This window comes from Trichoplusia ni, chromosome 12, assembly GCF_003590095.1.
Source record: "Trichoplusia ni isolate ovarian cell line Hi5 chromosome 12, tn1, whole genome shotgun sequence".
Classification (NCBI taxonomy): Eukaryota; Metazoa; Arthropoda; class Insecta; order Lepidoptera; family Noctuidae; genus Trichoplusia; species Trichoplusia ni.
Genome location: NC_039489.1, coordinates 3,043,534 through 3,065,917, shown reverse-complemented (window position 1 = coordinate 3,065,917; position 22,384 = coordinate 3,043,534). Strand labels below are relative to the sequence as shown.

The window sequence follows — 22,384 nt, the reverse complement described above, 5'->3', positions numbered from 1 at the left end:
ACAGGCAGGCAGATATGTCAAAGTTATAAACCCCTCTTTTTGGGATTAAATAAGAAAAAGTCATTAAACCAGCTGTGAAATATTTGACACCAGGATAGTATCGTAAACGATGAAATGTGTTTGATTCAAACATTTGATAGTCTTTGGGCCGCTCAAGATTCCTAATAATTTAGAAATAAAAAAGCAAGTTTAAAATGTAAAAAAAAGTGTTTCATTTTCAATATTGCATTATATTTTTGCGATGATTGTTATTATTAAACTTCATACTTTTTCACATCTTGAAAATCACGCAGACAAAGTCGCGGGCAACAGCTAGTCACCAATAAAAATAAAAATAAATGATTCTCAAAATTTTACAATTCAGATTTGTTTGCTCTGTTTTTATTACTGTAAGTGTAATGAGAAGTTCAATTAACTAAAATCTTAAGTGCCGTTAAGGACACTCAGAGGAACTGCGATAAAATTTAATTTCGATCCCGTTGTCGGCTTAAAATTACTTTAATTGACGGGTCGTGCTCGTTTTAAGTGGTCCAAAACTTGTATACCTATATTAAAAATGATTTAGTAAACATTAATAAAAAAATAAAAAGGTTTTATTTCTTCGAACCTTTCCTATTGATTATGCTACTCTTAAAAAAAGACTGGCTGAATATTCATTTATTCAATTAACCCTACGTAGGCACATAAATAAAAAAAATGCTACCTACATTCAAAATAATACTGGTATACACAAAAGTTTTCAAACATGAAACAAATAGTGTATGTCAAAAAAATAACAAGTTAGGTATGTAAACGCACACATTGACACGGAATAGTAATCCCTAAAGTAAAAACCGCTGACATCGCCGAGTCGCGAAACGTCAACACAGTTATTTACAAGGGGAACAGTTTTTTTAGCAAAGTTAGCAAAGCTAATCTTGCGAATAATGAAGTTGAATATCTGAAAATATTAACACAGAAATATTCCAGGTGGTCAATGCGATGTGTAATATAATCTGTCTTAAAAATTAATAAAAAGCGAAACAAGATAAAACTCAACTGAAATACAAATTAAACTAAATTAAAATCACTCAGTACGTTGCCATGATTCCACATAGCTTTAGACATCACGTCAAACCTTTGCTAACTTTCGGGTGCAATAATCAATTTATTAATATAGTTAAAACCACAAAATGGCTAGGAATGCAAAGAATATGGCTGAAAATGACAAAATAAATAAAAATGAGGCTGTTTTACACAATTGACTTAATCTATTAAAACAAACAAGTGTCAGTAGTTATGTAAACAAATCGTTTCCTAAGCTACACAAACTCAAACAAACAACATTCACTCAGTATTTGTACACGAATTTAATTAACCCATTTAGACCTACCGTACCATATACGGTACACTTGTTATATTTTTTTTTTGCAGGTACTCGCATAATATTTTTAATATTATTTGGTATTTATGTCGAAAAGAAGAATAGTGCTCATCGGAAAAAATACGCCAGTGCAATTGAATGCTGATAATAGTGCAGATTTATTGAACAAGTTTCGTAAATTTATTTTTTCTGCGGAGACATGGCTTCCAACAGGTAAATATACTACAATTATATAATTTATACAAATAATTTCCATCTTTTTATAAAACTAAAATACTTCTTGTTTCATTGTGACATTTGAATATCCTAATTATTTATTTATTTTTTAGTTATTTAGACATGAATAATGGTGTACCCTATTTGGTACGGTAGGACTATATGCCATTTCAATTAACTTTTTTTTGCTTTTCAGACCATTATCCCTGAATGACATCTTATCTTTATTGGAAGAGGGGGATGTTGAGACAACCGAAGGTGAAAATGATGTATTCATACTTCCGCCTGATAATGCGAATGCAGAACTGACAGACGAGGACTCTGGAGACGAAGATCAGGTCAATGTCAATAATCTACCTCCCAGCTTGCTCAGAGCGGACGCAGAGCTACGTCAACCCGCTACAGTTAGTTTGGACAACATTGGGGATCCGGACACGAATGATGAGCCCCTTCATAAAGTTTTAAAAAAATATAACTGGAGGAAACGGGATTACGAAGGCTCACTATCATTATGGCGACCTGATTACCACGTCCCTCAGGAAAAATCACCACTAGAATGGTTTTCTTTGTTTTTTTTCGGAGGATGTTTTTGATTTATTGACCACTGAGACGAACAGGTACATAGGAAGAAAAAACCTTGCTGCTGATATAAAAATAGAAGAGATGAAGTGTATGATTGGTGTTCTGTTAGTAAGTGGCTATTCCTCGGTAAATAGAAGACGAATGTATTGGGAGAACTCGCCTGACGTGAAGAATGAGCTCATTGCTAGTGCTTTATCGAGAGACCGCTTTTCCTACATATTTTCAAATCTACATTGTATGGACAACCATCAGTTAGATTCTTCTGATAAATTTGCAAAAGTTCGGCCACTTATGAGCAAATTATCTGCCAAGTTTCTAGACCACTGTCCCCACAAAGAAAACCACAGTGTTGACGAAGCTATGGTGCCTTATTTTGGTCGACATGGATGTAAACAATTTATTCGTGGCAAACCCATACGGTATGGGTTCAAACTGTGGGTAGGAGCTACTGCGGGGGGCTATATAGCTTGGTTTGAGCCTTACCAAGGGGCCACTACAATTTTGAACGCCAGATATGCTGAATTAGGCCTTGGGGCTAGTGTAGTTTTGACATATTCAGATAAACTAATGAAACTTGAGCTTGGATCCAGATATCACTTATATATTGATAATTTTTTTACCGGGTTACCGTTGGTTGAAGAGTTAACAAAAAGGAATATGGGTGTAACGGGCACTATAAGAGAAAATCGAACAGGAAAATGTCCTTTGATAGCTAATAAAGAAATGAAGAAGAAGGAAAGAGGAGAGTATGATTATCGTGTTAGTGACTCCATTATAATCTGTAAATGGCATGACAACAGCATTGTTACAGTTTGCTCAAATTCAACGGGGATATTACCGTGTCATAAGGCAGAGAGATACTCACAACAACTAAAAAAGAAAATTAGTGTATCTCAGCCTCACTTGATTCAGAAGTATAACCAAAATATGGGTGGTGTCGACTTATCTGATCAAAATATTTCGTCAGTCAGAACTAGCATCCGGGGAAAAAAGTGGTACATGCCCCTTATTTTGCATTGTCTTGACATGTCAGTGCAAAATGCCTGGCTACTTTATAGATACAATGGTGGCAAACAAGATTTATTGTATTTTAGACGTCGCATAGCTATATCCATAATTGAATCGAATAAGTCTCGAAGCAAGCCTGGACCTAGCCGACAATCATCTCTAACTATGGATTCCCGATTTGATGACAAGGGTCATTATATAATAAAACAGCCCGATAATAAAAGAACGAGATGTGGACATTGCCACCGACAAAGCCCAGCAAGATGCATCAAATGTAATGTTGGATTGCATGTTGAATGCTTTCTTGCTTACCACACAAAATGCTAATTTAGTGTATGTTTTTCTTGTATTTTTAATAAGTTTTCATTTGCTGCGGTTTTTTTTATTCTGATTACATTTTTAAATAACTATGAACAATAAACAACTTTTTTCTCATTTTTACGGTATTTTTCTTACTCCAAATCCTACTGTACCATATGTGGTACGGCTATTTCCCAGACCCCTTTTATTTCAGGATTTTAATTTTTTAGGTTTTCCTAATATTTAGACCCCTATCAACCTATATACTAAGAAAAAAACAAACATTTTAGAAAAAAATAGTTTCAGGACTAAATGGGTTAATACGGGAGTATCTGAAAACTTTTGAAAACGAGCATCCAATTAAAATTTCTGTTAGAACTGCATAAAGCATACATTGTTTGTTTAAATTGTTTTAGATAGACATTCTGGTATCAGAACTGGGAGTTTCCAACGTACATAACATGTCTTTGTTTCATAAATTTAATTTGTATTTTTATGCAACTAGCTGTTTGAAAACATAACGTGCTTACGTCATTAAACAAACATTTATTGAATAGAGAATTGAAAAGTATGTGATTATGAGCAGCTATAAATCGAAAATAATCCGGTATAAAAACTCAAATTCCATGTATGCTGATTGTAAACTATCTGTATACCAAGTCTAAATCCGTTCAACTCCGAACCGAAGCAAACTCTTCCAAATAAAGTAAGCAGTAAAAGTAGGCCTTTCAAATTTCGTTACAGTCAGGTGAATCAAACAATGTTTGCGCTTAGGCTAAAAAAAGTTAAAAAAGTAAAACCTTTGTTTTGTAACTATCAATTAAAGCACAGGGGCCTATCGCCACGACGGAATCTGCGTCGAAGAGAGGTACCACTCTTCGCCGTGTCGCCGCTTCCACAAATGTAATAATAACTTTAAGACGTAGTGGTAGACCCTCAGGAAGACAACAACACGTCGCAGTAGCGCCGCACCCAGCATCGATCACAACAGACAGTACATTCGCAGTTTGTGCACAAACGTATCATTTTTCACAGTCCAATATCTTGGCGATGCCATAAATCAGGGCTGAGGTCGTTCGAACCAGCGCTTGTTAGTTCCGCCTAGAAGTTCTGTGTAATCTGGATTTTTTGAAGTCCGATATGTGGTGTTGTGTAGGTGCATTTTATTTTGTGTTTTTATTTCTTTGTTTTTTGAAATATGAAATAAGGGTTTTGCTGATAAAATTGTATGTGTCAGGTTGAAAATTTTGTTTACTCCTCTTTTATTTCAATTCGATTTTTAAATAAAGGCGAGTATATGACGTCACCTTGTCGAATACATTTTCATATTTCTTATACCATCTCCAACTTCTCCATAACAAACGAATTCAGAATTTACAAAGCTATTTCTCTTCTCAATAATCAAATTTTCATAAAATTTAAACAAATAACTCGTTCGAATATTAATTACTCTCGTACTGATTTTATACGCGATCGGATTGTGCGCAACAAAAACACTTTCAATCAAATTTTGTTTAATTTGGCTGCAGTTGAATTCAATGCATTAATTAATCACGGCACACACCTGAGGCAGAAACGAACTCGTTTCGTGATGAATAGCTACAATACACGATGATTAATGACCACGTTTTAATCCTATATCAACGTATAGTTTCTCTTTGAATGTTTTTAATTAACATGGTAATACATTGAAATGAAAAACAGGGAAAGGGTTCTAGTGAAGACTGAAAAAAGCGTCATACGGTGTCATTTTATCGATATTGCTTTTAAATGGATCTTAACGACTGTGTATATTTTTCTAAAGAATATAAAAAGAATCCTTCAATAAGAACTTAAATTTTCAACTCGCATTTAAAACAACCACGGTAGGACGCGAGGTGACGAGTTCGGTCCAAGCCTATAACAAGCATTTATGTGATCCACCGCCACGAATGCAGAGTTGCTAAAGAAAATGATTATTTTGCCCCCATCTCACTATAGTTTCCATAAATCTACGTAGCTGCATAATAAAATTTCCAATAAAAGCTCGCCTCGAACAATAACATAAAATACTTATGTCATTCCAATTGGTTCCCAGACACAGACTTTATCTTTGAGTAAGTACAGACCGATAGATGCACTGCACTAAACTTTTAATGAAATAAAACGGCCATCTAATCTTCATTTATTGTGTGGAGTTAATAAGATAGCCTTATGCTACGCAAGTCAGGCTCAACGGAAAAACAACCTTGCTAGTTCCACATAAGTGTAACTTTCCTGTACAGAGATATGCTTGCTGTGTTGAAAATTTTGACTTATTTTTTTCTGGAAATTTGGCTTTTGAACTGTAAGAAGCTCCCCCCACACATCATCATCAGCCCATAATAACCCAATGCTGGGCATAAGGGAGGCTCCTTTTGGTTATGCTATTCCGTACTGTCAGTTCATTTTGCATGTGTAGGGTCTTGAAAAATCTATTTTTAGCGTTCACATCACCGTTTATCCTAAAAGCCACAAAGTTATATTTGAGGTTGGCATTGGTCATAGATTTTATGGATGGTTTTTTGTAACTATTTATTTTTCACCTATTTTCGCAGAACCCTAACTATTCCGTAAATAAACCGGTATTTTATAGTGCGTTCCTTGTAAATATTAAATACAAGAATAAATGTCTAAGGGCACATCACATCTTTTACACAGCACAAATTTTTATTTCAGATAAATTTAATAGACTTCAATGCTTTCAATCAGTTATATCAGCAAAAAATAACAATTTATTTTAGTCATACGTTGCCGTTCAAAAATCTATTTGTTCGCTTCATTCGTTTGGAATCTATAAAGTTCATGGATAGCCCGATCAATCTGCTGACGTCACCCGAACATAGATAGTATCACGTTTATTCTCTATTCGCTATTGCAATCAATTTGTCTCTTTTATTTACAAGCTCCGAGTAAATATAACTACAGCTGAAATAGGTAAATAAACTATTTTGTTATATTTTTTCAGCCCAGTTTTAGCTGCGTTTTGATGCATGATTTGAAATTTGATAGATGCTGCGATGTTGAAAAATAATGCTTTCGTCTCCACTTTTAAGGTGTTTTGCAAACAACAAAAGATTAATTAAAAAAAAACTTGCATAGAAATAAAAGATTCTGTTTTAATAATAATATGTTTATTTATATGATTTAAACAATGAGGCAACAGATATCGCTAACTTCGCTAAGAGATAAAGGAACTAGAAATAAAATCATTTAAAGTTCATATTCACAGCACTAGTAAGGTAATAACTAATAAAAGATTTAGAAAATATACATTATCACAATCAAACTGACTAGAAATGTTCTGGGATTCCATAGCACGTAAATAGTACATAATATTAGTTACACAAACAATATCTACACAGAGTCAACTAACAGTATTTTATTTTATTTCCTCCACTGAAGGTGACGAGTTGGTCGCAAAAGAAAGTGGTCTGGAAGAAAAATCAGTGTCCTTTGCTTATAGTGGGATATCAAAGTTGAGTCATACAAAAAAATACATATGCGCTTAACCGCCATGACCGATTGATAAGAAATGAGATTCATTAAAACAACAGCACTTATTATCCGTCAAAAAAAAAAACAATAATCGAGGATTTTTTAATCAAGCAAAAAATCCACCGTATACTTCAGTGCTTTTGTCAGTACAAAGGCAGTTGGTCTCTCTAGCTCTTCATTTTCATAGTCAGATGGGACAGTAAGCCGACATGACAGGAGCTATCATGTGCACTGTTCAGGACTAACAGAATTATGTGGTTTCGTAGCACGGAGACACTAGATGCGTAATTCAATATGAATGGGTAGGACTATACGGAGAAAAGTTTATGTGAATTCCAATTTTTTTTTTTTTGTTATATCATCGAAGTAGTTTGATCGTTATGTCACGGAGGTTTTTAAAAACATTCAAGTTATTCACAAAGACACACTGACTTGGAACAGGCTTTCATGCATCACACAAATATTTGTCCTACACGCTTCGTACCTATGCTACTCGCTTAGCCGTATAGTCATAATATGTTTTTATTAATATTGATATATTAATAAAAACATATTAGTGTCTATTTATTATTTCTTATTTTATTTATTTATTATCTGTCTCATTTATTTTGTTATCCTATTGTAATGTGGAACGGTTCGGTAGTTACGCAAGCTTTGTACCGCGTACCTTACTATTTACTGTGCTACCCACGTACCAGTATAATTAATCACGTTTTTGTTTCCATAATTTCGGGGAATAATGTCGAAAAAGTACCATACGGGGTATTAAGGTACGCGGAACGCATATTATTAAACAAATTAGTTAATGAACTAAATAATTTTATAGAATGAGCTTTAAATCTGCCAATTAGAATTAATTTATTGGAAGTACTGTTAGTTAACTGTATCGTGCTCACAATAAATTAGAAGAATATCTAACAAACACTTAACCATCACTTAACTCTACAAATATTCGTAAAATTAGAGAGTTACGTTACGTAGCAATTAATATTAAGCGTAAAACATTGTGACTTACAGCCTCAGGTCCACTAAATGGTTGACGAAATGCCGTTATAGGGCACGAGACACAAAAGAGACTTAAGGCGGAGACAGAATGGAAAATGTACTAAGAAGTCAGAGGCGAGGAAGAGTCCCTACCGCGGCAGGTTAACGTCTCGCCTGCGCCCCGTCTGCGTCTCGTCCGCACGCCGTCCTCGCCCTATCAAAACCCTGTCCATAGCTGTCATTTAAATTTATGAAGGCTACTACGTAATATCAAGCCTTCAAACTGAAGTTCCGTAGGTCTCTTTTGCGAGTCTAGGCCGAAAACAGCGTAATAAGAAAGTGATGAATTTTACAAATGTCTCTTACATCGACGAGTATACAATGGACTAGAAAGATACGGAAGTATAAAAGGTCAGTAAAAACACTACAGGGTCCAAGTGTATAATACAATAGTTTCATAGTATTCACACATAAATTTCTCACTACATCTTTCTTGAAATCGCTCCGGCGAATTTCATCTTAAAATTATTACACGTATGTAAATTTTCTAGTACATTAAAATCATCTATTATTAAGTACTTAGTTTATCTAAAATTCGGAGGGTATTTGGTCACCCACTAGCTAACACATAATTTCTTAAGGATGTACTAATAATCTCATATAACAGTAATGACTAGACTATAAAAAGAAAATATCTATGTGCTTGGCACAGAATAGTCCTATAACTTCGTTTAAATATCTATAAACATTTCTAAAGAACTCCTTTAAAATCTGTTTAGACCGGGCCGGGAAAGACAAGCTTTGTTCACCATTCAGTCTTCATTTTTCATTTTCATTTTCGTGCACTTGTTTAGATTCTCATTAGTGATGACGCAGCTATTGAACCTGTTTACCACATCACGTACCTTGCCCTTGCTAATCACCAGTTCTTTATCATACGTTGGTGTAATTAGGCCTTTTTCGTTTCCATTGCACAGAGTTTTGTTATTTGCTGTCGTCATAAAAACAGCACTTTGAGATTTTCTGAATTCTCTGACAGCGTTGTCTATATTGTTGATTAGGTCTTTAGCGACAAATGTTGCTATTTCATGTTTGATGCGGTCTCTCTCGCTCTGTATCTCAAGTGGTTTGTTGTTTTCTTTGGTATCTGGTATATTCTGTTCTGGACTGTGGCTTTGTGTGAGCGAGTGGGATGCAGGGCTATCGGGCCCTTGGAAGGTGATGCTCGGGTTGTTCACTAAGGTCGCTTGGACATGATTTGTCTGGTTATAGTAGTATTCTTGATTTTCGTTCTTCTTTTCTCCCAGCAACCAGTATGTAGTCATCTTACCTTTTCCCTGTGAACAAAATATAAAATATAATACAGTTCTAACTAAAACTCCTTTTAAAGTCCTCCTAAACATAATACACTACACCTGAATGACTATAAATGGTTGTTACCTTAGTAAAGATTTATGTTTACAATATTCGTGTTATTATATTAGATTATACCCATTTATCTTGTAATAAATTTCCCTATATACCAGCTGCTACGATAAATTCACTTGCATTTGAACGAGATAAAGCTCTTAGCTTATAAATTGTCGTTTGAGTTTAGAGAACATTCAAGAATATTTATCTAAAAAAAATGTAAACATAATATTTTCAATTTCATTCAAATTAAATATGTTTATTCGTCTTAAAGTGATACATAAGTTCACAGTATGTGAGAATCACACACTTGGCTGGTAGATCACAGCATGCAAATTTTGTTTTAATAACCAAGAAACAATACAATTTTGTCAAGTGATCAATGAAAATTTTCCAATAGAATAAATCAGTTTTTATTGTATCAATGTATGTATGTTTATTAATTTGAGTGAAGCATATGAAAATCAGACTTCGTCATCTCACCTTCATAGTTATTTCTCCTCGACACTCCAGATCAAAGCAGTCGTATAGGTCCAAGACCTCCTTGGTCTTCGGGCTGACGTGTATCTTGAGGGCTTCTCCATGGGACTCCATCCTGGAGGCTGTGTTCACTGTGTCGCCGAAGAGGCAGTATCGTGGCATTTTCAGGCCGACAACGCCCGCCACACAGGGTCCTGGGGGAAATATTAACTTTTTATATTTATATACAATACGGCTTTTGATTCAAATCTAAGATCCGACCGACAGGTTCCCAAAAATGTATTTATGTTGAAACAAAACATGTTTTATTTCAATAATAAAGGGCGGACGTAAGAAGGATGCGAATCGGAAACTGGTACTGGTACATTATAAAATATAAATCAAAAGTAGTTCCAGTAGGTAATCTTTGCACTTTATGGATTGATCAAAGCTTACTACAAAATTATTCTATAACTTTCAATTTTATAAATTAAGGCCCGACCAAACCCTCTGTAAAAAGGTTTGCCCGTCAAAAAGGCCTGAAACAAACGCCTATACTTCAGACTTAAGGCTTTAGACACCTCAACCACAGAAGATTAATACCGACGACAGTGCTAAGTGACAAGACAATGTCGGCGTAATTTATAAAGCTTAATCATCTTTTCCCTTTTATTTCAACTTTTTTAGAAGTTGAAAAGAATAGTTTGCCCCTGCGACCTTAATTTATGAATTCCATTGTTGTTCTGTTACAAAAGTTGACGAACAATGGTCCTGGTAATAGTGACTGATTAAATAATTTAGATATTCATCTTTGTTTTAGAATTGTATTTTTTTTTGGAAATTGTTTCAGTGACAATGTTGTAATATGTTTTAGATCTTTATAACTAACGTTTTATTGTTGAGTTAGGTGCCACTAGCAGACTTAGCAGGCTGAGAGTAATGGTACATGTTGTGTCTAGATATTTTTTGTCATTGAAGAACTTATTTTTTGAACAACATACTGCTAACTATTGTCGTAATTTTAGATTATTTTTTGCGATCTGATTTCGATTGACATAATAAACAAAGATTAAGCAAAGATCAATTAAACAAAATCAAGTGACATTTAAAATAGCAATACAAATTTCTAGAACGTAGGTATTATTTAAAACCATTAAATGAACAACATTTAATAAAATGTTTCAGCGGTATTTCACATTTCCTAATAACTCCCGGCGGCGAAGTTTCGATCACTTTATTGCGATCAGCCTCAAGTAGATCCCGAGGGAAGTAGTTTTATTTTGACGTTCGAGTAAATATGAGAAAATATTTCATTGACTTCCTTTCCATATCTCGAAATTGTTTTAGATGCCTTTTAATTTACTAAGTATCATCAAATTGGAATCGTTATTTTAGATAATGTTTAAGGTTGTTATTACAACATTCATCGTTATTTCTGGCTTAATGAATGATGGTTGAAAAAAAAACGATTTTTTTTGGTTCTTTGTTTTTATTTTCTAATTTGGTATCTCATAATTACACCTGTTATTAAATTATTTTGGAAGCTATTGTACACTATATAGATAAACGCGTTACATATAATGCCCAAATGCAGTTATGCGTGCTAATAAAAATAAAAAAAAAACACCTATTTACCATGTTTCAAGCAGTTCAATTCTTATGGTTTAAACCTGTGCAAGTTCATACCACAACAGAAATAACTTGACCAATGAGTTCTCATGTTATGTTATATCTAACTTTAAATTAGACGACATATTGATACAAATAAACTTTACGCATATTTTACTTAAAGTTTTCGTAAAACAAAAGCCATGTTACGCCTACAGTATTTCTATAAGGAAAGGTCAGCATCTGTACACAAATGCAAAGCTATTTGTAGTTGTGTAGGCGAAATACCACTCTGCAATCCTGGTCACAGTAACAATAATGATAAACAACGCTTTTGCACGTATTGCAATATGCAACACTATTTATATTGTGACCTTTGCTATGATACCACTGACCAAACAAATGCCACAGCTTCGGAAATAGCATATCATTTAGTTAAACTAGAGAGAAACTAAAGAGAATTCATTTTGAACATAACCTATCATAATTTTCAATGGTACGCATTTGGTCCAGAGATGAATACTTGGAATGTTTTTAAAAGCATTGTTTGCTTCAAACTAACTTCTAAGCAAATATAATAACGTGAAAGTAACTGCCTATCTGTCCGCGTGTCATAGGTTTTGCAGAAACTTTTTGACTTCACTGAGAAACTCGCATTTCCAAAAATTCTATCCCCGCATTAGACAAGCGTTTGTGTAATTTAAATATGCTTGTCCCGAGTCTGAATGGCTTTGTTTTAACTTGAATGTTTTAAACCCCCTTTACATAAGGATACAATTTCTTGGTGCGGGAGTCATCGAACGAATAACGAGCAAAAGATGAAAAAAATACAACCATAACTATAAGCATTCAATCCCAAAACAAGCAAAATGGTGTAGGAGTAGTTCTCATATATTTTCAGTAGCATATTCGGGTAGAGCGAAAACAGTTATCATTATATCAGGAAAATTATGGGTTAATTAACAAGCTAGTGGGAAATGATAATCGATTTCCACATTTCATATGTTGGCTGAGTGCCAACTTAATTTATTATAGCCTGTGGGCGTTGTTTGTGTAGGCGGAAGCTCCGCTTTCCAGATATCTATCATTGAAGCCCTTGGTATCATTTAAAGAGGTTGTTTGGTAGGTCAATTGATCAAATTGCTGAATGATGCGTTAAAGGTGGATCGATAGATAATTAACGAGTGAACAAAACGTCATCATCGGCATAGCTATTAGGCTTAAATTCACCTTCCGACATTTTCAGTCTTTTGCAATTTTTTGCCACGTCCAGTCGCATGTCTTGTCAAATGATGTAGTAAGAACCATTGTAACCATTTCAATAAGGTATTTTTTAACGTTAAGGCTCCATATTTGAGTAATCCTAACCAAGATCACTAATAACCGTAGGCCAGAAGTTATCAGAGGCTAAGATCAAACGAATCCACTTTAATCATGTATTAAAATATGCTTATCCATAGTCCGCTACGAAGTCACAATGTCAAGACAGACCCTGAGATCTCTCCAGAACAATATCAAGTTCTCCAGCAGCAAAGTTACTTTACTTCCTCTGCACGAAGTCCATTCAAAGATTGTCTGTAAAATACTACTCCTAAACGGTCCTGACTTTGTGGCACCATGTAACTATTAAATTTTGTTCAATCGTGGACTTACATGGTATGTTATAAAAAACATCCATCTATCTATCTCTCTCTCATTCTTTTATGGCCAGATGGTGTCATTATTCTTGGCGTGGCAATAAACGTAGATAGTAAAGATCTCTATTAAGTTCATGAAATATCGATGATAACCCCATAGACTATGTTGGATTTTCCGTTATTACCCCATAAAACATCCATATTTGAGTACTCACCTGACCCAGTTTAGTTTGAAATATTGTAGGTAGTTGACGAAAACCCATTATATATTTAAAGTAAGAAGGACAGGGATGGATTGGAATCGATGGGGAAATTTTGTCCAACAATAAGATGAGTACAGGTACCGTAGGAATTGTGATAATTTCGAAACATACGCTCTCTCATTGAAATAGGTCTAATATGAGATATTAATGTGAGGCACCGCGCATTCTCACCCCAATCCCCACAGTTAAGACGAATATGGTCAACGAGGCCTCTGCGTTTTGAAATTGTAACGCATAAGAGACTTTAAATATCCGAATCTCTTCCTATGATGAAGCCATGAATTAAAAACTGTTCATTGTTATGTCTTTTGTCCGATTCCTACCTGAGTGCATCCCAATCCGGAGCAGCAGTCGTTCTCCAGGCCGGTGCGGCACGGTCTTCACGCGCACAGCGTTGAGCAGTGCGAGAGACATGCGCGCGATCTCCGCGGCGTGCCTGTTGCCGTTCCGCATCGGGAGGCCTGACACCACCATGTACGCGTCACCTATGGTCTCCACCTAGGAAAATAAGGAGAATCATGAAATAGGATCATGTCAGATAGAGAAAAGAGAGGGAAGAAATGTTAAAATAAAGTGGATATTGCTGATGTAACTTTTGACTATTTGGATGTCTTCCTTGTAATTTGGAAGGAAGCGGCATAGATCCAAGCAGAAAGGAAAAAAATTTCGTCATAAGGACAAAACATAACGTGTTCGAAAGAACAAAAATAGACCTTTAGTCTTAGTAAACAATACCGATATATTGTTTTTTATTCTGCCTGTTCAGACAATAGTTTTAAAGTAATTTTTGTGATGATAATCCATTCTTAAAAATGCAACGGTTTATGCGTCTTTATCGGGATTCTTGAGCAGTTGTGGCGGATGAGTCGCGAGTTGAACTGTACATGGTCGTGATTAAGGACTCCAGATGGGGCTAGTCGGGCAATCCCGTTGCATTCGAACACAATTATTTAGTTTATAGTGTTTACAATATTTCTTTCAATAACCATTTTCAAATGTATGATATTGGTAGGAATAGAAGAGCACAGCTTAGGATTAAATGGGCAAGTTAATTGATCAATGAATTGACAACGAATAAGAAAGAAAAAAGGCACTAATAGAGTAAACTTTCATCTACTTTCTTCGTCAAGAATTTCTTACAATTTTCTATCATTCAATTTAAATTATTATCTAAAAATAAACTCAAAAGGTCATCATAGACAACAAAAATAATTATCGGACAATAAGGTTGTAATTCCAATACACAACTAAAAGGTTAAGGGGCGTGGCCTGATTAGGTCAACAATATAAATAATTGGTTACAAAAGTCTGAGCATGAGACTAATTAATATTCAATAGTGGTCCAATGAGAGAATTAAATAGGTCAATACTTAATTATGTACTGTCTCTTTTGAAAGTAAATGTATTAATATTAAGTACTTCATTATAAAGGGTAGTGTTGAACGACGACAGTTAACTGAAAGTTGAACTAGTCTTGAAGCAAGAGAAAGTGGAGAAGAAAGAGAAAAAGTTTTACCCTATGTAGAACAGCAATATTGTATCTTAGCCTTTTTTATACGACCAAAATCTTTAGGATTTTTGCGACGGATTACGCAAAAGGTAAATTGTCAGTCTATCAATCTATCACCATATCAACAAGCTGCGGCTCTCGAACTGTGACTGCTAGCCAGTTGAAATTCTTTTAAGGCAATCACAAGAATGAGCCATTTTCTGCTTTGTCCTTTTGTACAGAACCTATGCTGACTCTGATCTGCATTTGTTCAGGTTTTTTTTTTTGTATAATTTAATTGCTTTTATTTTTCTTAATGTATAGTCCGAAATATTAATATTAAAACACGGAATATTATATCTGCATTACACCCTATTTTATCAGAGCAACTCCACGTCGAGTTTAATATCTCCAGCCAAAGACGGATGGCTTGTAACCCAGTTCGCCATTTTCTATTTCATAAAATGCAGTCAGTTCTCCCGAGATCGGTTTACGATGTCACGTGGGCGAAATAACTATTCAATAATAAAATATTTTACGTTTGTCCGCTTTTAGAACTAGTAGAAATATTATGTTCAAAAATAAGTAATAGACATTTTGAAACCTATATTCTTAACTGCTTTTTATAAATCTCAACGATTATAGAAACTAAAATCCAACTTCAATCTATCTATATCTATACTAATCTATACTAATATATAAAGCTGAAGAGTTTGTTTCTTTGTTTGAACGCGCTAATCTCAGGAACTACTGGTCTAAATTGAAAAATTCTTTTTGTGTTGAATAGCCCATTAATCGAGGAAGGCTTTAGGCTATAAACCATCACGCTGCGACTAATAGGAGCTAAGATACAATGGAAAATGTAAAAAAAAACAGGCAGGTATATCTAAATCATAACTTATATCTTCTACCCACGGGGACGAAGTCGCGGACAACAGCTAGTCTAGGATAAGTAGAGAAGTAGACATGAAACATTATTCTTCGTGAAGTGACCTAGAAAATGTTGTTCGTTCATACGGAGAGCGATGTATCACTTTGTATAGACGTAAAGAAATCCAAGGTGCTACGTCCCGTTGAATAATGGCTGATACTTTATTTTGCATTGCCAATAGAAAGAAGGATTTATTGTAGATGGGGATAAACTTGGATTTGTATTGTTGCTGGTACAAATCAGTAGCAGTTATCAATTTAACAATAAAGGCAAACGGCATAGAAAATTTCCTCCTTATAAGCGTGTGATTGATGTAAAATTTGGTATCTGATTTTTTAAACCGCCTGTAGAGCTCTGATGTTCTATTAAACACATCCTACTAATCCTAATAATCGCATATATGCCGATTACCTCACGATTTTTCCTACACCGTTTTGAAAAACCAATAGTTACTTAATAATACGTACTTAAATTCGAAATGGAGCATTACATTAAAAATAAAATAATGCGCATAAAAAATATAATTAAACTCAGATAAATTAACAACATTTGTATGAGAGTAGAACAGAACCCAATTTTTTTAACGTTAACTAAAACGTTTCATTCTTAAACTTACCTTATAAACGTCAAAATTTTCAATAATAGAGTCAAAACTGGTGTAGAGATCGTTGAGCAGGTCAACGACCTCGAGGGGCGTGGACTCCGCAGACAGTTGCGTGAAGCCGATAATGTCACTGAAGTAGATTGTCACCTGGTCGTAAGTCTCCGCCATAACCGGCTGGCCCATTATCAGCTGGGAGGCTACGGACCTGATACGACAAATAAGGATAAATTAGGAGGATCTATTAGATTGTTTGGTGTGTGAAAGAAAATACCTTATTCTTGGCACACATTGTACTACATAGAAAGCCTTACTTTATTTTTTTAAGCTCTCCGCTCCTTGATCAGCTTACTACAACTCCACAAGTTCACTAACCAAGTAATATAGTAGGCCTTGTGAAAACTAGAAGACGCTAGACCTAACGTCTTGCTTTCTCTACTGCAATAGTCTTAATTTAAGGGATGGTAACCGGCACTGATATCCAGGGCATATCTTATCTAGAAAAATATTATAGAACTTACTTAGGCAGCAGCTGATACAGCAGCTCCTCGCATTTCCTCTTCTCCTCCAGATAGTCCGAGGTCCTCTCCTCCACCAGCGCCTCCAAGTTATTGGCATACTGCTCGACTTGTGTCAGCAACATATCCAAACGCGTTGAAGTCTCACAGTCCCTAGACCAAAATATTCAACTTCAATTGTCGAGAAATGTACACATACACAACTACCGTATTTATCTCTTAACTATATTTTTCAATTCAACTGAAAAGGTGTACAAAATACCCTCATCTGAACAACTGTTAAACTGTCAAATGCACAAATACCGCAGAAATGAATTAACTGCGGGAGCATTTTGTTCGTGATGTCTGAATACCGTTTAAAATTTATTTCGATGAAATGAAACAAAAGAAAACCGCACGCAGAGATAACTACTTATTCAAATAATACCTCAGGCAAGGTTTACTTCCTTAGATCCCTTCAAATTTTTGATCAATCAAAACAACAGTCACATCCCTTGCCAATTCAGCAAAAGCCTGTTCCAAGCATAAATAGTGATATAATTCTACACCTACTTGTTGATCCTCTGTATATTTTCCTTGAGTGCTGAGAAGTCAGGCCGGTCATCATCTGGCAGCGTCCAGGGAGGTTCGCCGGTGAGTGACTGACGCGGAGAGGCCGACAGCGGCGACGTGCCTCGGTTGCGCATCTCTGCATTACCTGGTAAAAACCGGCCATAATTAGAAAAACAAATTAGTACCCCATCTGTAGCATCAACAGAAATACGTCATCTGTGTAAATTTCATCACTTTACGTATTACGGTTTTTGTGTTACAGCCTGCTCACAGAGAGGATTGATTCTATGGATATATAACCTTGTAATGCAGTCCGTCATAGCCGATCCCATAAAACTACCCAAATGACCCAACCCTAAATATTACTTAAATCTGTTACAGCATCTTTACAAATTCGAATCGTATCTAAACTTGTGACAATAGTTATGTTTAAGGAAAAAACTCATGTTATTCATGGCATTTTGTTTTTAGCCAACTTCTTTGACCGCATACTTTTTATACTCTTGTATTGTATTATACAACTATGTTTCTGAAAACGGGGTAACGAACTCAACATTAAACAAAAGCTTTGCTGTATTAAGGTTCATTTTTGCTAAATTGGTCAGTGAAGACTTGTGCAAAAATTGTCTCTATTTGGCTCACATTCATATGTGACTGTCAAAATATGCAATTTTATAAGATTGCAGTTTTACTAATATTGCCAAAAGCACAAATTCATGGAATAACATTTTGGATGATGAAATGGAATAGACTTCTAACTTCTTAAATAGCTTTTCCATATACTTTTTGGCAAATTCGATTTGGTTAGTATTCGATAACTTAGCTAAACTCGATTATTTTCGATCGTTGGGCATGTTTCCAAAGTCCAGGTGCAATATTACTACTGTTCTCCATTACTTTTCTGTTCTATGATGCAAGTACCCTATTTATCTGGGAACCCCCAAATTTTCGGGTAAGAATATTTTTGCCTGGTAAGTTTTATGGTGCAAAACATATGGGGTAGTCTACAATATTTATTTACATATTACTTCTAAATAACATAATATTTTTACCTCCTTTTGCCAATATTTTTTGCGGTGTATATTGAACCTATAAAAATAAATCTAAACGAACCTGATATTTACTACTTGTAAGTAGGTACTGTATAGAAATAAATGGATCTGAATCTGCTCGTTTTTAAATCTCAAAAAGCCCTGGCCAACTAATTTACGCCACTGCATTTCCTCTTTTCATGATCAAGCCCTTAAAACCCCTGCAATGAATTCCCTGACAATGTGTCATCATTTCTTTTTAGAGACTGCTTTTCACGGTTTCCTAACATCAATCTCCCACTTACGTCTGAATTTATCTTCAAGCACGGCGGCACAGTAGTCACAAGCCAGCGTGCAGTGCGGCCGGCGCATCTCCAACAGTGGGCTGACTGCACGCCGTGGACTGGGCGAGTCCGCGCCTCCCGGAGGAACCAGCGACATGGTGCTGCTAACAAAGAAAATAGAAGTTCATTACAGAAGTATTGAGCTAAAATGTGTAGAGGCACTATTGATCATTTAAAAGGCCAACGAAGTTAATAATAATTTTCTTAAAAAAAATATGCAGGTTTATATCTGTTAAGTTTTTTTTTTAGGCTTAGGAATAACAGGAAAATGGCTCATAATTTAAATCTTTTTGGTACCATTTACTATGAATGTGTAGGAATTGAAGTCCCAAAAAATATAGTTAGCTTAATGTTGATGTATTTCCACTAGCGTCAGACACAATTTTACAACAAAGTAATTTCCCCTTAAGTAGATACCTTCACCACTTTGGCTTTCCACCAAAACCGGGCCTCATAAGTAGGTATAGATTCGCTAGTACAATATTTACCGCAGCCAAACCAAGTGCTCCTAACTGGGGCTTAATAGCCGTAATTAATTTAGCTTATACCTACATGGGTAATAAATTGATGGTCGTTGGTTATAATTCACAAGGTGAAATATAATTTCAGACTGTTGAAGTAACTTTATGTATACCTAAGGGAATTTTGACCCTTAAGTGACATTTGAGGTCAATTCAGACGCGTCGTTGAATATAAACAACACAATTTAAATGTTTAACCTGAACATCGGACAAAAAATATTGTTTGGTAACTTAGGAATTTGTATTATAGTGTACAATTATAAAATCTCTGCTGTAATGTCGTCCAATCGTCCGGTAATCAAAGAATAAACAAAATAACTTGATAAAAACAAAAAAAAAGGGAATTATGGGTAAGGTCTGTCCAAACTGTATGTTATTCCGCTCATAGTGTTAAACCAAAGGTCTGTACAAAGATTCTGCTTACATCATTTCTAAATATCGATTACCAGGAACTTTTTCCTTTCATGTGGTATGCCCACGGCCTGTGGCGGACGTCACAAGGCACAAAGGCGTGTAACCGGACGCCGATGCGAAGTAGGCCATGTTTGTGGAGCTACACTCCGTTGGAGAGGCCCTTCGCAATACTCCACAGCGTACGCTTCACAACTTAAATCACTACATCATGTACAAGGACTTGGAAAATGTATTCTGATATTCCTGTCTGCCCGAATTCCATACGACGATATTCTACTGGCCATATCAACTACTGAACCAGAGTTATTTTCTCAGTAACAAGATTCTGAACCCTGTCTATCACGGGAAAAGTAATACCAGTTTTTTAGGCAAAAACTTTTCAATGACGAAAGATTTTTGGACAATTACGAGTAACGAAAAAAAAATCAGGCCAAAAAAACTTTTTCATCTATGTATTCATTATAACCTTCACACTCCAAACTCAATTTCCTTATCGAGTTAATATCATAAATACATAAAACTATTCTCCAAACGGAACAGGAAACTTATTAGAAGCAACTTAAGTATAATTAATCTGATTTCCTCTTTCACCAATCCGGGGATGTTCAATTATCGGGTAATACTACAATCATTTGATATAACGGCAATAATCATTACGCCACGCCTTGAACTAAACCCCGGCCAGTAATTAGGTAATGCTATAGTCTGGTTAGGGTTTAACCCAAATTATCGGGTTTAGTAAATTACTGTCAAACGGTCAATGACTTTTAACGACCTTTGACCTTTTGGACAATATGACTGAATTTACGTGCTTTTATATACAAGTTGAGTCGAGTTGAAACCCTTTATTTTCTTTGTGAAAAACTTGTAGAAAACTAGATAGTGTTTTGCTGAATCGAATTGAAATCTTCTGTTGTCTGTTCCTGTGAAATGAAAAGCAGACGTTTGTCTTGTTTCTTAACTAAACAGTGCATTTCAGCAAATAAAACAAAGCATATTTAGTTTATGTTACAGCAAGATTCATTACAAATTGTTGACGCATTATTACAAGAACTAATGTTATGTTATTATGTCTTCAGACCTGTTTACTCGTGATAAGTGTACATCTACCTATTTTTATCTAACTTTACAAATTTTACAAGTCTCCGCTGAGTCTGTGCGAACGTGATAAACTCAATTACAACGCGCGGGTAGGTAAATTCAAGCGGTTTCACACCGGAGCAAGCTCGAAGCAGCTAGATGTAAGATAGCACTGTATTGTGAATAAGTGGTTACGAGTCGGATTTGCGAAACTGAGGGCTCCGTATAAATAAGCTATAGAAAAACAAATAGGTTTGGTGACAAATGAATTGAAAGGTATTATTCGAGGCCACAGAAACAAGGCATCTGTGAAGATGCAAACTGTCCATCAGTTTATGAGATACATCCTAGATATAAACGGAAGGACAAACAACTATGTTGTTGTGTGTGTTTTTACTCCTGGACACAGAAGCTTAAAAATGACAACAATGTTTTAAAACTAGAAACAATTTAAGTGTTTTATCATTTTCTAAATCAATGAAATATTAAAATATAAAATTTCCTATCTCAATAAATATATCTATTCGACAAATCACCGATACTATTCAATGGCATCATCGTAATGAAAATAGGCATCAGTGAATTACAAATGTGACCAAAACCACAATTTAGATTCGACACTCGATCCCTCTAAAACACTGTTTACACATGTACAACGTAACGCAAATGTGTTACAAGTCTATAAACCGGTAACCGTTCGTGAGAGACTTATTCCTTTTGTTTCAGAGCCTTTGTGGGGTATTGATAGCATTCGCTAGACGAAAGCTTTCAAACTGAAAAATGGATGAGTCCATTCGCTCTGAATTGAATCCGATTGAAGTTTCATTAAACCTTTGAAACGATGCCAGGAGCTTTCTATTCGCTGTTTTGAGAGAACAAAACAAAAATGTTGCTTAATCATAACCTAAATGTTTGTTGAAAATTAATTAATGTTCTTAATATAGTAAATAAGTAATAAGGTTATGTTAATTTCTTTAATTGCTGGTCTATATGATAACTTTTTTTATAATATTTAGTACATAAAGGGTAAAAAATTAAGTTTATTACTGAAACTCTGCTATCCCTCAATTTTTCCGTCCGTTTGTCCTAACAAAGTCCTCACTTTTGCAAGTAAGACTCGCACTTGACCAGCTTTTTTTGAGCCAAGTTTTGCACGACTAAATTCTGGTTGTCAGAAAAGACATTACAATGCGATCTGTTTAGCCATTTATAGCTACTGTGCTACCAAACCTCAAAACTTCAAATCTCTTTATTTTGCTGCAAGCACTAAATTAGACGCTAACTACTCAGAAAACTAAACCTTCTCTACGCCACCAAACACAGAATAACATATTATACATACAATTAGACCAACATTCCCTTCACACCGGCCGTTATAAGGCTTAGCTTTGATAACAGACCATGAAATTCACACTTCAGCGAGCGTGTAATTTCTTATTCCATCGCATTAAGCCGGGAAAGGGAACTAACTCTTCAACACGCCATTTTGTCATTCTCATTAGTGTTACCGAGATGATAACATTGTTGTCTAACAAACTTCTGAATGGACGCCAAAAA

The 22,384-nt window shown here is 35.2% G+C and overlaps 1 protein-coding gene across 1 annotated transcript; it reads right to left on the bottom strand.

Moving 5' to 3' along the window:
• Positions 1 to 7,906: 7,906 nt before the first annotated feature.
• LOC113499587 (atrial natriuretic peptide receptor 2-like) lies at positions 7,907 to 19,010 on the bottom strand. The gene is made up of 7 exons (XM_026880098.1): positions 18,774 to 19,010; positions 17,438 to 17,582; positions 16,889 to 17,038; positions 16,383 to 16,575; positions 13,670 to 13,844; positions 9,863 to 10,053; positions 7,907 to 9,306 (listed from the first exon to the last, which is right to left on the bottom strand). The coding sequence occupies exons 1-7, from the start codon at positions 18,907 to 18,909 to the stop codon at positions 8,782 to 8,784; spliced, it is 1,515 nt and encodes a 504-aa protein (XP_026735899.1). The 5' UTR covers positions 18,910 to 19,010; the 3' UTR covers positions 7,907 to 8,781.
• Positions 19,011 to 22,384: the final 3,374 nt, after the last annotated feature.

What these genes read in the sequence shown, in the direction of transcription:
- LOC113499587 (XM_026880098.1), bottom strand. Translation starts at nt 18,909, where the DNA reads ATGTCGCTGGTTCCTCCGGGAGGCGCGGACTCGCCCAGTCCACGGCGT. An exon ending in AATATACAGAGGATCAACAA is followed by an intron (nt 17,039 to 17,437) that starts GTAGGTGTAGAA and finishes ATTTTGGTCTAG; the next exon opens with GGACTGTGAGACTTCAACGC. An exon ending in GAGGAGAAATAACTATGAAG is followed by an intron (nt 9,307 to 9,862) that starts GTGAGATGACGA and finishes TTTTGTTCACAG; the next exon opens with GGAAAAGGTAAGATGACTAC.